Consider the following 14,993-nt stretch of genomic DNA (forward strand, 5'->3'; position numbering starts at 1 on the left):
GGCAGTGATTAATCATATGATAATGATGCGTGGCACTGCAAGAGAGAAAACAGCAAGCCCCAGGTTTCTAAAACCGCAAGTAATGATCCTGTAGACCAACTATAAAATCTGTTTTCATGCTTCCTTGGATGGAGGTAGGCTTGTTTAAAAGATCGTTTAGACTTCTGCATTGATTTGGGGAATTTTTGACCTAAAAAATACATGGATTCATAGGTGAAGGCTGAATTCTACTCTAAACGCAGCAAGCCTGGCTTCCATTCACCCTCTGCTTTCCTCCTCCTGTGTATTGAGAGTTTGGATATTAATCTAGGTCGAAGGCAAGCCTGAGTGGACTTTTCTTGAAAAGTTTACTGGCAGCAATTGTAAAATCCAGAATTGGTGATCTTAGAATGCGGTAACCTTAGTTGTAAGTAAAATAATGCTATAAAATATTCTAACTTTCAAAGATAGAAATTAAATGATCTACCCATTGGGCTTTCTTTAAGCATCTCTAATAGTTAAATTCTAACTTATTCTTATATTGAAAATCTCAGAATGGCCATTTTATGACTGATTTCCATCCTGGTACCTTGTAACTAAAGATTGTATGTTGCTCGAGATGCATTTTGGACATTGCTATTATTAACGTCACTCCAATGTGTCTCATATAAAGTGGGGAGCAAATGGTGACCAGGTATCAGGGTAGATATTATTTTCTTCCTGACAAAAGGAGTTCTAGTTGATCGGCTGGTTGTGAGCTGGGACTTAATTTTCCTGATGACCTATTCAACTTGTAGGATAAAGTATTCTAAAGATGTGCACTTTATCTGATCTCCGTAATCTAAATGAGATGGCTTAGGGGAGTTCAGCTGTCAAAATGAATCATTTTGGCATCCTCTTAAACTAACTTTCAGTTCTGGGAACATCTGATTATTAGCAGCACCTGCTTTCTTCATGGCACTGTAAGTAAAATCTTGTTTTCAAATTTAGTCTTTCGATTATGGGTCTTGTGATTCAGGAAAAGGGAAGATCTCTCCTTCTGCTTTATTTCAGGAACTCTCAGACTAAAGCCTAGATTATATGTTGATTTCAAGAGCTTTAATGAGAAAGTTGTTTATTATGTCCATATGACACAAAATACCTGTACCTGTAACATAATTATTATGATCAAAAGGAAGGATTTTAATCTTTGGTTAGAACTAAAAAAGGAAAATTTCATTAGTATGAATTCTGATAGTATTGAAATTATTCATCATATGATATCTCACACAGATTTTTCAACATGAGTTCTACAAACTGTTGTCACTGTAAAGCTAAGCAGAACTCAAACTGCTTTACTGCATAGCTGAACCAAAGTTTAACATGCCATCCTGCCCCATGTTTAACAATCAGGATACATGATGAAGCAACCAGATTCCAAAGCACTTTTGGCTTACGGCTTTCTGAAGCAGTGCTCACTCTGAAAAATTCCTGGTACATGCCTGTGCCAGGCAGGAGTTCAAGTTCCTCACCTCCTCCTTCATCATTCTAGTTTTGATAGGACTGCATGTAGTGTGTCAATAATGTAATTACGGAAAGAGAAACTAACAAGCATCATGGTTTCCCCCGTGTATTTACAAAAGAAAACAGACACCTGTAAAGACTGGGAATTCCAGCTTTACTTACAATTGGTACAGAAGGCAGGTCCACTCAAGTGAAGAACTGAAGACTGCCTTTTATTTTTATTTTATATTGATAAGACACTGCTGCTAAACCAAAATGTGTCCAATTTAGTCAGCAGAGGAAAGTAGACAGTTACATGATGATTTTAAAAACACATCTCCAAAGTAAAGGAGCTGTTACAGTGGAGGATTACTGGACTGAATGTCAATATTATGACATAGTATGAGTGTGTTTCATGTTTGGTAATTGCAATCATTGTTGCTTTTGTTGTGGTCATCCATGTACAATGCTTGGTGTCAGTCTATTTATCTCTTGTAAAAATAAAATACAGTGTGTATGTGTGGGAAAAAAAACAAAAAACACATCTCTAGGCTGTTGTTTCCAGAGAGAGAGAGAGAGAGAGAGAGAGAGAGAGAGAGAGAGTGTGTGTGTGTGTGTAGGGCTTGGGCAGAGTGCAGAGTGGAAAAAAACCCTCACAATGACACTTTTAATGCAGAAATGGGTCAGGATATGTTAGCTGAACTAATTCAGGTTAACATCTTGGCTATGTATCTACTATGCAAAGATATCAGCTTCAGAGAGCCCAGAAAGAGACCAGCAAATAGCAGTAACTAAAGGTTGTAAGTCCTTAAGGAGCCGTTTCTGTGTGAGAGTGATTCTTTGATGTTATTTTTCTCTCCTCTTTCTTTTGATTTTCCTTCTTTGCTTGTTACTTTTGGCAGTGCAAGCTGTTGTGGAGAGCTGCATTTAGAAGTAAAGCTTAATGTACTGCAGCATAATTTAAATAAGAGCTGAATAAGGGCTCCCTTATATTTGTTCACAGGCTTAATCCAAACTCTTCCTTTAGTTCCAATCAGTAAATATCACTGTGTTCCAAGCAAATGAAAATTTGTTTGCCATTTCTAAAGGCTAATGAGACCTATTTGTGGGTTGCAGGAGTTGGTTTTGACAGAGAGGCTAGTATACGCTGCTCTCTTGTTCATTCACAATCCGTACTACAGCGGAGACGAAAACTGAGAAGGAGGAAAACCATCTCGGGTATCCCCAGAAGAGTCCAACAAGAAATAGGTGTGGTATAAAACTATTAATGGTTAACATTCTGTCGGGTGCCGATTATAAGGAGACGAAATGGAAGCCAGCCTTTAACCAGCTTCCTTAAAAACAGTCAACGTTGTAACTCGTAGAGGTTTTGAAATGATGTGTACTTGTTTTGTGTTCAGTAAGCCAGGTGGTATTACTTTTTAAATCTCCATTCTTGACTGTGAAGGCTTGACCTTATGGATTTAGCCATATACATTCAGATTTTATGGCTGAAATATAATATTTTGCTATTTTTTAAAAGTATTATTAAGGCGGAAATTAAGTAAAAATTAACAAGATTCAATGAAAGATTCTTTTAGAGAAATATACATTTATCTGGAGAGAGATATACTTTTATGGCATTAATTATTTTAAAAGGTAAACTTTAAGCACACTCAATTAAATATTGACTATTCATAATATGATACCCTTGGTGACATTTTTTCTATTTTTTCTGTTCAATGTGTTTAAGATATCTCTTCCTATGGTTTTTAAAATTATTATTATCATAGCATTTCTTGTAATTAAGATTTTTACTTCATATAATGAATTCTATGATTTTTATTTCATTATGTTTATACTGAGAAATAAAAGTGTATAGTGGCCAAGAAAATAAGATGTATTTTGGTTAAAAAAAAAATAGTAGACACTTATTGGGGCAAAGTAATTTGATCGTGAAGAGAGAGAGAATTCACGAAACATCTAAGAGCTTATCTTCTCTTAGTATACATACATACATACATATAGTGTGTGTGTATTTGTGTATATATACAAAGAGAGAGAGACAGAGAGTCAGAGAGGGAAAGGGACAGAGAGAGACCGCCCAAAGCATTTTAACTTGCTCCTAATTTTATATGCTGATTTTTTTTTCTGTAAGAAAAAGCTCCAACATGCCGGCACCCAGAATTGTGGGCATCTCTCAGAATGTCTGTTCATCTGCTGATGTATGAAGTATCTCACTGTGCTTTCCATGTGCCCTAGATTCTGATGAATCGCCCGTGGCCAGGGAAAGGAATGTGATTGTGCACACAAATCCAGATCCTTCCAACGCTGTCAATAGGAGGTCTGGAACCAGGGACTCGGAGTGCCAAACTGAGGATATTCTGATCGCTGCTCCATCCAGAAGGAGAATCAGAGCTCAGAGGGGTCAAAGCATTGCAGCTTCCCTTTCTCATTCTGCTGGCAACATTTCTGCATTGGCAGACAAAGGCGACACCATGTTTACTCCTGCAGTGAGCAGCCGCACGAGATCTCGGAGCCTTCCCAGGGAGGGCAATAGAGGTGGGGATGCTGAGCCCAAAGTTGGTGCTAAACCCTCAGCATATGAAGAGGGGGAGCCTTTCGTGGGAGACCAAGAAAGAACCCTTAACGATTGCAGCGAGGCCCCCAGCAGCCCGAGTGCGCAGGAGCACCAGCCTACTTTGAGCCTGGCCTGTTCTCAACATCTTCACAGCCCCCAGCACAAGTTAAGTGAGAGAGGGAGGTCACGTCTGTCCCGGATGGCTGCCGACTCTGGCAGCTGTGACATCTCCTCCAACTCGGACACCTTCGGGAGCCCCATCCACTGCATCTCCACGGCTGGCGTCCTCCTCAGCAGCCACATGGACCAGAAAGATGACCACCAGTCGTCCAGTGGCAACTGGAGTGGGAGCAGCTCCACATGCCCCTCACAGACCTCAGAGACGATCCCTCCTGCAGCTTCTCCTCCCCTCACTGGCTCTTCACACTGTGACTCGGAGCTGTCACTAAACACAGCCCCTCATGCTAATGAGGACGCCAGTGTCTTCGTGACAGAGCAGTACAACGACCACCTGGATAAAGTGAGGGGCCACCGAGCAAACTCCTTTACCTCCACTGTGGCAGATCTGTTGGATGACCCCAACAATAGCAACACGAGTGACAGCGAGTGGAATTACCTACACCACCATCACGATGCCTCCTGCCGCCAGGATTTTAGTCCTGAGCGTCCCAAGGCAGACAGCCTGGGCTGCCCAAGCTTCACAAGCATGGCCACTTATGACAGCTTTCTGGAAAAGTCTCCATCGGACAAAGCAGACACTAGCTCTCACTTTTCGGTGGACACAGAGGGATACTACACCTCCATGCATTTTGACTGTGGTCTCAAAGGTAGTAAGAGTTATGTCTGTCACTATGCAGCCCTGGGCCCAGAGAATGGCCAGGGTGTCGGGGTTCCTCCTACTCTTCCAGACTGTGCCTGGCAGGACTACTTAGACCACAGGAGACAGGGGAGACCAAGCATCTCTTTCAGGAAACCAAAGGCAAAGCCGACTCCACCTAAACGTAGCTCATCATTGAGGAAGTCTGATGGAAATGCAGACATTTCTGAGAAGAAAGAACAAAAGATAAGCAGTGGCCAGCTCCTGCCTCACAGTTCCAGGGAAATGAAGCTGCCTCTTGATTTCTCCAACACGCCTTCTCGAATGGAAAATGCCAATCTGCCCACCAAGCAGGAACCTTCTTGGATGAACCAGAGTGAACATGGCATTAAGGAACCTCAGTTAGACACTCCAGATGTTCCACCATTCAAAGATGAAGGTGCTGAATCAACTCACTATGCAGACCTCTGGCTTCTAAATGACTTGAAAACAAATGATCCTTACAGATCTTTATCTAATTCAAGCACTGCTACGGGTACCACAGTTATCGAATGCATCAAATCTCCAGAGAGCTCTGAATCCCAAACATCCCAGTCAGAATCTAGAGCCACCACCCCCTCCCTTCCTTCTGTTGACAATGAGTTTAAACTGGCTTCACCAGAAAAGCTGGCTGGCTTGGCATCTCCATCAAGCGGCTACTCAAGCCAGTCTGAAACGCCAACGTCCTCTTTCCCTACAGCTTTCTTTTCTGGCCCATTGTCTCCTGGAGGTAGCAAAAGAAAACCAAAAGTCCCAGAAAGGAAATCCTCACTACAGCAACCCTCTTTAAAAGATGGAGTTCTATCACTGGGTAAAGACCTTGAACTTCCAATTATACCTCCTACCCATCTTGACCTAAGTGCTCTTCATAATGTCTTAAATAAACCATTCCACCACCGTCACCCATTGCATGTTTTCAGTCATAATAAGCAAAACGCAGTAGGAGAAACACTGAGGTCAAATCCTCCACCGTCTCTTGCAATTACACCAACAGTCCTGAAATCTGTTAACCTTAGGTCCATCAGTAGGTCTGAAGAAGTTAAGCAAAAAGAAGGCAACAATACAAATCTCCCCTACTTAGAGGAAAGCACTCTCACCATGGCTGCCCTGTCTCCAGGTAAGATTAGGCCACATATGACTAAGAAATCACTATCACGTCAGTACTCCACTGAAGACACCATATTGTCCTTTTTAGACCCCTCTGCAGTTGAGATGGAACCAGATAAACTACAATTAGAAAAAAACCATTCTTTTGATGTGAAGAATCATTGTGATCCAGAAACAGTAACCTCAGCTGGTACCAATCTTCTAGATTCAAGTGTCACAAAAGACCAAATACATATGGAGAGTGAGCCTATTCCAGAAAACACACCAAGTAAAAGTTGTGACTTTTCCCCAGAAGGATTTCAGAGGGTCTCTGCTGCTCGCCCAAATGATTTGGATGGTAAAATACTACAATGTGGAGCTGGTCCAGATGGAGCCCTAGCGCAGGTCCAGAAGGCATCTTCTGCAGACCAGGAGGAAGCTGCACACCCTGAGTCTGTGGACGTGCTCACATCTCAGTCAAACTCACCAACTAGAGTCACAGACATAAACAATCAACTTAAGCATCAACTTGGGATGAGCCGCCACCATGACAAAGTGCCTGGGAATATCAGCTATGAAGCAGAGATATCAACCGTAAATCCATGCCCTGAAAAATGTTCTGAGCAGGAAAATATTGCTTCAGGTATTTCAGCCAAAAGTGCCTCTGATAACAGCGGAGCAGAGGAGACCCAAGGAAGTGTGGATGAGGTTTCACTGAAAGGTCAGTTGTTGACACCTTTGTCACAATGGGAAGGTGTCTCGTGGCACTTCCTGAAGTTTTTCTTTCTTACCTTCCCCATAATACAGTACAGCCCTGGGTATTGGCTTCCCTCCTTCTTTTCGCTTATTAAAACAATTAAGATAAAAGCTTTTATCATGGAGGGACTAAGTGTGCCAGATAGCTCCTTCATTTTAAAAATGGCGGTCAGGTAACTGTTGCTTAGTTGTTCCCTGAGTCAGTGAAGCCCAGCAGCGTGCTGGGTGACTTCTTCCTAAAGATGCTTTTGTTCTTAATTTAAGAATCGTCACCGAGTGATGACTCTGTGATTTCACCACTAAGTGAAGACTCTCAGGCTGAAGCAGAAAGTGTGTTTGTGTCTCCAAATAAACCTCGAACAACGGAGGATTTATTTGCAGTCATTCACAGGTGAGGCAACAATACCAAAGGTTCTGCTTCTTACGTGCTTCTCATCAAACGCAAATATGGAAGAGCCTTGGGTACTTGTAATACATTCAGCAAAAAACATAAGCAAGCAAAGAAAAATTATTTTTCCAAATCAAATTGATAGACTTATATTCAAGTTGGGAAATATGTGGCCTCATATACAGTTAGGTAGACCTCAATTGAGAGACTTTCCTAAGAACTGCTGAGGGTAGCTGATTTTTTTCCCTAGGAAAGACATTCTGAAACAAGTTTTTAATTTGAAAACAATTTGTGGTCAAGTAACTCAAGGGCGAAAGCTCAAACTCTAGTGTAATCTCTGACATTTAAATAATTCCTTAACCTAAAAACACATGCTCAAAGCTATAATCCTACACTAGCAGAGATAAATATAAGGTGACTCACTAAACACAGCCCCAAGTTTGAGACAAAACAGTATATAAACCTGCCCATTTCATAGCTCACAACAACTAATCACTGCTCCCTTTCTTCCCTCTCTTCCTAAAACTTACATTTCTTTAATAACACTGGCCTTCTCTAACTTTAATGCTCCATATCCCATGAATAGGGGATGTCCTCTAGGCTGCTTTTCCAGGATAGTGTTGCATCCATGCTGACCATTCATATTCTCTCATCTGCCCCCTGGACCCCTGTGATCAAGGCCCCTATTTGCAAGAATACTCCTTACAAACTGTGACCGAAGAACGAAACAGGAACTAGCCCTTGGAAACTGAACCCGTATCAGACTCAGCTATCCAGTCATAACGTGGCTACTCCTTTCGCAGCTGCCACTGCCTACTTCACTAGGCCTTGGTGACCTAGATGCGACTCCCAAGGGACAAAGCTTGGGGACTGTCTTGTCTACCTCATGAAGTTATACTCTTTGAAGCAAGCTCTTCACAAGCAGCTTACCACTGTTTTTCCCAGGATCCTACTTTTTAGGGGAACTTGTGTTTTCTGTTGATGTGGTTCTCTCATAAAGAAGGAGCACTGCCCTTCGACAACTGTTTTTTTAAAGGAGCCAATCACAAACACGTTCTGTGTAGACCTTAGCAGGCTCACCTCTCCACTCGGAGAGTGAAGAATCATTATTTTTCTTTGTCCCTGACTATATTCTCCTCACCCCCTTTTATCCCCAACCTTAGGACAAGTTATTAAATGCTGTGAAGTTAAAGAACCAAATGCTAGTGTCGTGAAGAGTGGACAGAATGTAAGGAGTCGAGTCAGAAAGACCTGGAATTGAATCCCAATGCTGCCACTTCCTGTCCAGTCTTGAGTCAGTTACAACCTGTGTACCTATTTCCCTTGCTGTAAATGGGGATACCTAGAGCTCACATGTTCAGTTTTGATGATAAGATATCATGTTTGTGTCTAGAATATGGTAGATGCTAAAAGCAGACATTAGTTTGAAATCCCTACCCTATTAGAGTGCCAGACACTGGCATACACAAGATAGCAACCACAAAGCTTTCAGTGAACCAAAATCAGGCTGGTGTCCAATTGCAAAGCTGACATTTTCTCTAACCTACAGGTTTTTAGATGGGTGAGAAAGCATGCTGCCAGTACGTAGCAATGAACTGAGTCATGCTGACTCAGTGACTAAGTTCACGAAATTTATGCCTGTTTATTTATCAAAAGAAATAATATAATAATGATGGATGGGTGCCTAGGTTTGGTAGACTTACAGAGTTTGGTAATCTTAGATTTACATTTATGCAGAATTTGTTTGCTTATTTATTTATGTGCAGCACAGTGACAATAAAAATTTTCTTTTCTTGAGAGTTTATAGTGCACAGAGCTTTAAGAGCTCCAGAGGTGGTCTAGGTTTCCAGCTCCTCCAGAAAGTTGGCTTACTGATTAATACACTGTAGACAGATATTCCTGGGCAGCTATGGCAAATGGTATCTGCAGCCAAAATGGACTGACTTATTCAAGACGTCATGTAAGAAATTTCTTTATATGGAGGAATTTTAAGAGTAGACAGAATAGTATACCGCACCACTGCCTGCCCCCACCCCCAGCCAAACACACACACAGACATATCCATCACCCAAGCCTATTAACCATCAGCCTATGGCCAGTCCTGTCCCATCCACACCTTCCACTTTGCTCTCCTGGTATTCACTGGAAGCCAATCCCAGGCATCAGAGGATTTCATCTGTATTGCAGAGACAGGTTGAATAAAAGTGACAGTGCTTCACCACCTACACTCTAACCAAGAGTCAGAGAGCAGTATTTTCTTGTACTCTTGTGAAACTTCCCAGTTAAGTCCTCCCCTAGAACCTCTAGCCTCCACATTAGTCATTATGTGAAATGGTCATTTCCAAAACCTGATTCATGTCCACTGGTTATTGGAGAATTTCCCTCAGGCTGTGAGCGCCACGAGGGCAAGCAATGTATCTTAATCCTCACCCCTACAGCCCTAATGCTTAGTATCCCATCAGACAGGGTACACAACCGCTCTTTAAGGAGATGCCTGAGTGTGACGTAACACTTTTAGTTTCATTAAAGTGTATGTGGACTGAGATTGTTCCTTTTCTTAAAAGGTCCAAGAGGAAAGTACTTGGAAGAAAAGATTCTGGGGACATGTCTGTTCGAAGTAAATCTAGAGCTTCCCTGGGCAGCAGTAGCAGCAACAGTGCTGGTTCTGTCACCTCAACCAACAGCAATGTGACCACCCCAAACAGCCAGAGGTCTCCTGGCCTCATCTACCGAAATGCCAAAAAGTCCAACACATCGAATGAAGAGTTTAAGCTATTACTCCTCAAGAAAGGCAGTCGCTCGGATTCCAGTTACCGTATGTCTGCTACTGAGATCCTGAAGAGTCCCATCCTGCCCAAACCTCCTGGGGAACTCACAGCCGAGTCCCCCCAAAGCACCCATGAGGCCCATCAGGGGGCACCGGGAACTGAAGCGCTGTCCCCCCTCTCTCCATGCTCCCCACGGGTTAATGCAGAAGGGTTCTCCTCAAAGAACTTTGCCACCCCGGCATCGGCAAGGGTTGGACGTTCCCGGGCTCCCCCTGCGGCCAGCAGCAGCCGCTACAGTGTCCGTTGCAGGCTGTATAATGCGCCCATGCAGGCCATCTCCGAAGGCGAGACAGAAAATTCTGATGGGAGCCCACATGATGACCGATCCTCCCAGAGCTCAACATAGGTGGCCCATGCCAGGCTGGCTGTCAAAGGCCAAAACCTTAGTCATATGAGGATGGAGGAACAGAATGGAAGACTGGGGAGAAGTCAGCACATGGTGGGGTACCATCACGCTTACCAACGAGTTCCTAAATATTTGCTGGGGAAACGGAAGGTGGTTTGGTCTTTCTTGATTATTTTCCATATTTTTAAGTAGCTGCACTGTCTTTCATATTTTTCTTTAGGGTAGTTTGATTTACCCAATCTCATTCCTTTTGATAATAGAGAATTTGAAAATGTCTGCTTTTCATGAAACCTAGAAAAAGTTTTCCCAGAGCTGCCTATTCAGAAAACAAAGCCCTCACTGTCATAATTCTTAAGAAGATGAAATACTCTGGAGGTTTGGTATATTTTTACATTAAAATGAACTAAAGCAAAATTTAGAAGAACTACACACATGTAAATACCATATTTTTGATAAAAATGTGTAAATAGATTTATGGATGACGAGTGGACATGTGGCCAATTATCTACCACACACCAACTGCTTATAGAACACAACAAATAAAGTGTAATAACTGTATTCTGTGAATACCATTTTCGTATCAAATACCATATTTAAATGTCCACCAATATGATTTCTGAGTGATAAACCTCAAAATATGAATTTTAAACTGGTGAAATAAAGGAAATCTCGAGGTCATGTAGTGAAATGTGATTAATTTAAAATAATGAATTCAGACTTAACCATTTTTGTGACAAACTGCAGCACCAAACAAACTACTGGTAACACGTGGCTGTGATGTGCCATGTGGCAACTTGGACAGAATGAAAAGCATGCTTTTGATTTTTAAAAAAAAAAAATCAGTGAGAGAAATCATCATTCTCAACATAAAGCCCTGAACAACAGCACTTGACAGTGTCCTTTAAACTTCAGTTTTTCAGTGGAGTGCTTTAAGGAGAATGAGTAGGGAAAAGAGTAGTTAATTTTAGGTTATGGTTTATATTACACTACTGGGGACATAAACAGTCCTAATCTGAGGACTATAATCTTTAAACTCCTTAAACAGTTTAGCAATTAGCTCCAGGTTCTTTAACGAACGAAAATAAAACATAAGCATGCCACAGAGCTGTGGATTTATCAGTAAGTACCTGCAATGAGTTTTCAGTGAAGCTTTCTCTCTGTGCTGATGAGATTCATGCTACCTAAAAATTAACAGAAATGACACTGTGAACAACGTAGTTGGGAAATAGGTATGTGTATATGCATTATTTATATTCACTGTTAAACTGGGAACGGGGAGCAGCTCTGGTTCACAATGCTACATATAACTGAGTTTTTGTCTGATTTTACTCTATCTGCTTGATGGCAAAAGGGGAGGGTGGTGGGTGGGAAAGGAAATGTCAGGGCAAGTGCTCTGATAAAATGAAGGCAGGGAAACAAGCTGAATTACTTGAAATTACTTGAATTTTCTTGTCTTAAAACTGAAAAAAAAATGTAGTTACAAGTTGAAATCTGCAAATGGGTTTTACACCTGTGATTTTGAAATGAACTGATACTAATGTTTGAAATGACATGTCGGAAATATAAGCAGCTATGTACTTGGAATGTTTTGAATGGGAGAAGGTAGAATGTAGAGAACTAAGAAGGAATACGGCCTATAAAAGAATAGAATGTGATTAGAGTGATAGAACATACCAGAGTTACCAAGAAATTGATAAGCAGCTGGCTTTAAGCTTATGCAAGTGGTATTTGGGAAAGTAGGATGTGTGAAAGGGGGTTTGTGGTTTTGGTTTAATTCATGCAATATGAAGGAGAAAGCCTGGCCTAAGAAGATGCTATCTTTCAATAGAAACACTTTTTAAGATGTTACAGAGTGAGAATTACAGAATCTGATTGCTGTTGGGTTTTTGTTTGTTTCTTTGGAAAGAAAAAAAAAATGTCTGGTTTATTCTCCTATTTGTTTTCACTATCAAATTGTGTTTCTTAATTTCTTGTCATCCTTGTATGTAAAATGGGTGCTGGGGGTGGCGGGGTAGAGGAGGGAGAATGTGTGTGTGTGTGTGTGTGTGTGTGTGTGTGTGTGTGTGTGCACGCGTGTGCTTGTGCAGGGATAGATAAGCTACCTGGTAAAGCATATATTTGAACATTCACGAAGTGTTATACTTTTTACTAAAAGAAAAATGTTTGGGGGTTTGAAAAAAATGGACCATCATTTCTCATTGGAACCCATTAGTTAAGAAAACCAGCATGGTTTGACACCACATGGGAACATGAATAACTTTTTCTCATACTTTGAAAAGTACACTTGGCAAACTTTTAAAAGTAAGGTTTCTAGACAAATGCAATAAAAAAAAGTCATTTCCAGTCACAATAGGTGATCTTTTGTAATTTTCATAAAAGCAGCTCGTTTGCAGTATGGCTTTTGTGTAGTTAGGGGTTTTTTAAGCATAAAGAAAGGTATGTAGGCTTTAAAAGTGATTCTAAATCTTGAACAGAAAACACACAAATTGGCTTTAACAAATATGTCACCTTATTATTGACATTAATTTAAGTAATGGTACTATATATATTTTAAAATACGTACTGACTTGAATTGTGAGGCAATAAGATACCGTCTATATGTAATAATCACAGAACTAACCCTTAGAATATAGTTTTACTTATTTTGTTTACTCTAAAAATCTATAGCAGAGTTTCTCTATTTTATATTTCATAGATTTAAAAAAAAAAACCCAGATAGAGATGGATTTAAAATTCACTGTGCAAAAGAGTATTGAGTAACAAACTGAGTTTAAAAAAAAAAAAAAAGCAAGAAATTCCTTAGTAATTTTCCATGGCTTTACAACATAGCACGTAAGACCAAGATTTAGAGGGCTGTCTTCAACATCACTGCCGCCTTAAAGCAGGGTACACACATTAGGTATTATGAGGAACATCAACCCAAACTTTTCTTCTGTTGTTTGCACTGATGCTAATTTTTTCTTCTTTTCTGTTTATACAACATGTCTATGTTGTGTGGGGGAAATTTTTTTTTTCCTGAGTTTTTGATTTTTTTTGGCTAAGTAGAGGACATAGACTGGTTGCAGCAAACAAAACACAGTTTGCTCTTTGCCAGAGTTCAGCGAGTACATGTGCTGCAGTGGTGGCAGACTGAGAGAACTAGATCATGACAAAGATTTACAACTATGAGGAAGGTTACAGTGTAGCTCTTTTGGTACTAGAACCAGTTCATGCTGGCCGAAAGACAATGGTTTATGGACTTGCCTCCATTTTGTATTTTTGTAATATTTGTAAATATGAACTTTTTAAATCGTTGCAAAAACGGTTTCTTTTGTAAGATGTTTTCAACGTTTACATTCAATTCAAGCCTTTGTATATTTTAGAGCTGTGCAACACTTTAAGTCTTGTATTTATTTTTTAGTAAAAACGGTGACAGTTTCATTGTGAACCCCTCTCAAAAAAAAATGTACCAGAAAAGTTTGATTACCTAGAAAGTGTGTATAGAAACTGCAAATAAACGTGACTGCAATTAAACAACTGGCTGCTCTCTTCATTGCTATGTAATTGCACTCCTGGGGTTTCACAAACGGCAAGTGTTTTATAGGAGACTGGACGTATGGGAGGGGAACTGCTATGGCAAAAGTATGAGCAAAAAAAATAATGATAATAATGAATACTGTCTCTGTAACCGGCTCCAATCTTGCTTTGTGTTTGAGAGAAAAAAGAATACATTTCCAATGTCCAGTATACTTTCCTGTACCTCTCCAGGCCAGGAAAATATTTATGGCTTTACTTTAAAGTTACCTGCTTTGCTTCTGATAATTACTCAGACTGTGCCTCCTTCCTGAGATGCGCAACCTCGATGTGCCACTAAGTAATGTCATGTACACTTTATTACGCAAATTTATGTGCCAGATACTGTTCTAAGTGCTTTGCCTACTCTAACTCATGAAGCACCCCCCCCCCACGTTGTGCCCATTTTACGGATGGGGAAACTGAAGCACAGAGCCATTTACCTGAGTTGCCCAAAGCCATAGAGCGCTTAACTGTTGGGGCTGGGGTACAAACCCAGCAAATCTGGCTCCAAGGTCTGTGTTACCTCACCCTGTGGAGAGATAACAACTTTTTAAAATAACTTTTCCCGGTATGTACCAAACCACAATTCCTAAAGCCCCGCTCCCTCCCCCTTCGAATTCCAGCACTGACGAGCACACCTAGGATTGAGTCAATGTCGACGTCTGTGGTGCGTCACAGAGGGACGGAGAGGGAGGAGGGAAAAGGGGGAATTACATTTAAAAAAAAAAAAAGCTTCCAAGAACTAACCAACGAGAGTGGAGAGGCCACGCACCTAAACGCCTCACCCCCGCGAGCCGCCTCCTTAAACCCGCTCCACCACAGGAAGAATCGCGCGCGCCGGCGCTCCTGCGCAGCCGCACTAAACCCCTCTCAGCCTTAGAGGCTCGTGTTTTCGGTCTAGCACGGGGTTCCGATCCCACCAGCCCCCGCGAACGAACGCCGAGCTACAGGGGCTCGGAGGCCGGAACTGCGGCCGCGCAGAGGGAACCAGAGCCTCTCCCCTTGGCAGTCGCTCTAGCAATGCCCGCCCCCCTGCGACGGCTCTGAGGTCCGCTGGATTGGTCGGCTGACGGCCCAGGCGTTGTCTTGTAGCGGCCGCTGATTGGTCAGCGGCCGGCTGCGCACGTGGGAACCTAAGTACGCGGGTGCTCACTGGC

At 41.6% G+C, this 14,993-nt stretch overlaps 1 protein-coding gene and 2 long non-coding RNA genes across 14 annotated transcripts in view; 2 read left to right on the forward strand and 1 right to left on the reverse strand.

Moving 5' to 3' along the window:
• The window catches only part of NHS (NHS actin remodeling regulator), a 345,055-nt gene extending 330,787 nt beyond the window's left edge, over positions 1 to 14,268 (forward strand). For 6 of the 7 annotated variants that reach the window (XM_082375460.1, XM_082375461.1, XM_082375464.1 and 3 more), the window contains 4 exons: positions 2,578 to 2,709; positions 3,703 to 6,684; positions 6,984 to 7,110; positions 9,672 to 14,268. In XM_082375460.1, coding sequence (XP_082231586.1) covers positions 2,578 to 2,709; positions 3,703 to 6,684; positions 6,984 to 7,110; positions 9,672 to 10,281 — 3,851 coding nt within the window. In that variant the 3' untranslated portion in view covers positions 10,282 to 14,268. Of the gene's footprint in view, positions 1 to 2,577; positions 2,710 to 3,702; positions 6,685 to 6,983; positions 8,402 to 9,671 lie in introns of all 7 variants that reach the window. The other variant, XR_014239253.1, reaches the window with a different exon arrangement.
• LOC309619969 overlaps positions 1 to 14,983 on the reverse strand; it is a 94,870-nt gene extending 79,887 nt beyond the window's left edge. For 4 of the 6 annotated variants that reach the window (XR_014239311.1, XR_014239312.1, XR_014239313.1 and 1 more), the window contains exons 1-3: positions 14,609 to 14,983; positions 14,277 to 14,365; positions 11,409 to 11,462 (exon numbers count right to left, since the gene is read on the reverse strand). This is a non-coding gene — a long non-coding RNA (uncharacterized lncRNA). Of the gene's footprint in view, positions 1 to 11,408; positions 11,463 to 14,276; positions 14,366 to 14,583 lie in introns of all 6 variants that reach the window. The other 2 variants (XR_014239310.1, XR_014239315.1) reach the window with 2 other exon arrangements.
• LOC309620018 overlaps positions 1 to 14,993 on the forward strand; it is an 878,206-nt gene that overhangs the window by 448,338 nt on the left and 414,875 nt on the right. The gene's annotated exons all lie outside the window — the stretch shown is intronic.

This window comes from Balaenoptera borealis (genome assembly GCF_965194805.1).
Source record: "Balaenoptera borealis genome assembly, chromosome: X".
In the NCBI taxonomy this organism is placed as follows: domain Eukaryota; kingdom Metazoa; phylum Chordata; class Mammalia; order Artiodactyla; family Balaenopteridae; genus Balaenoptera; species Balaenoptera borealis.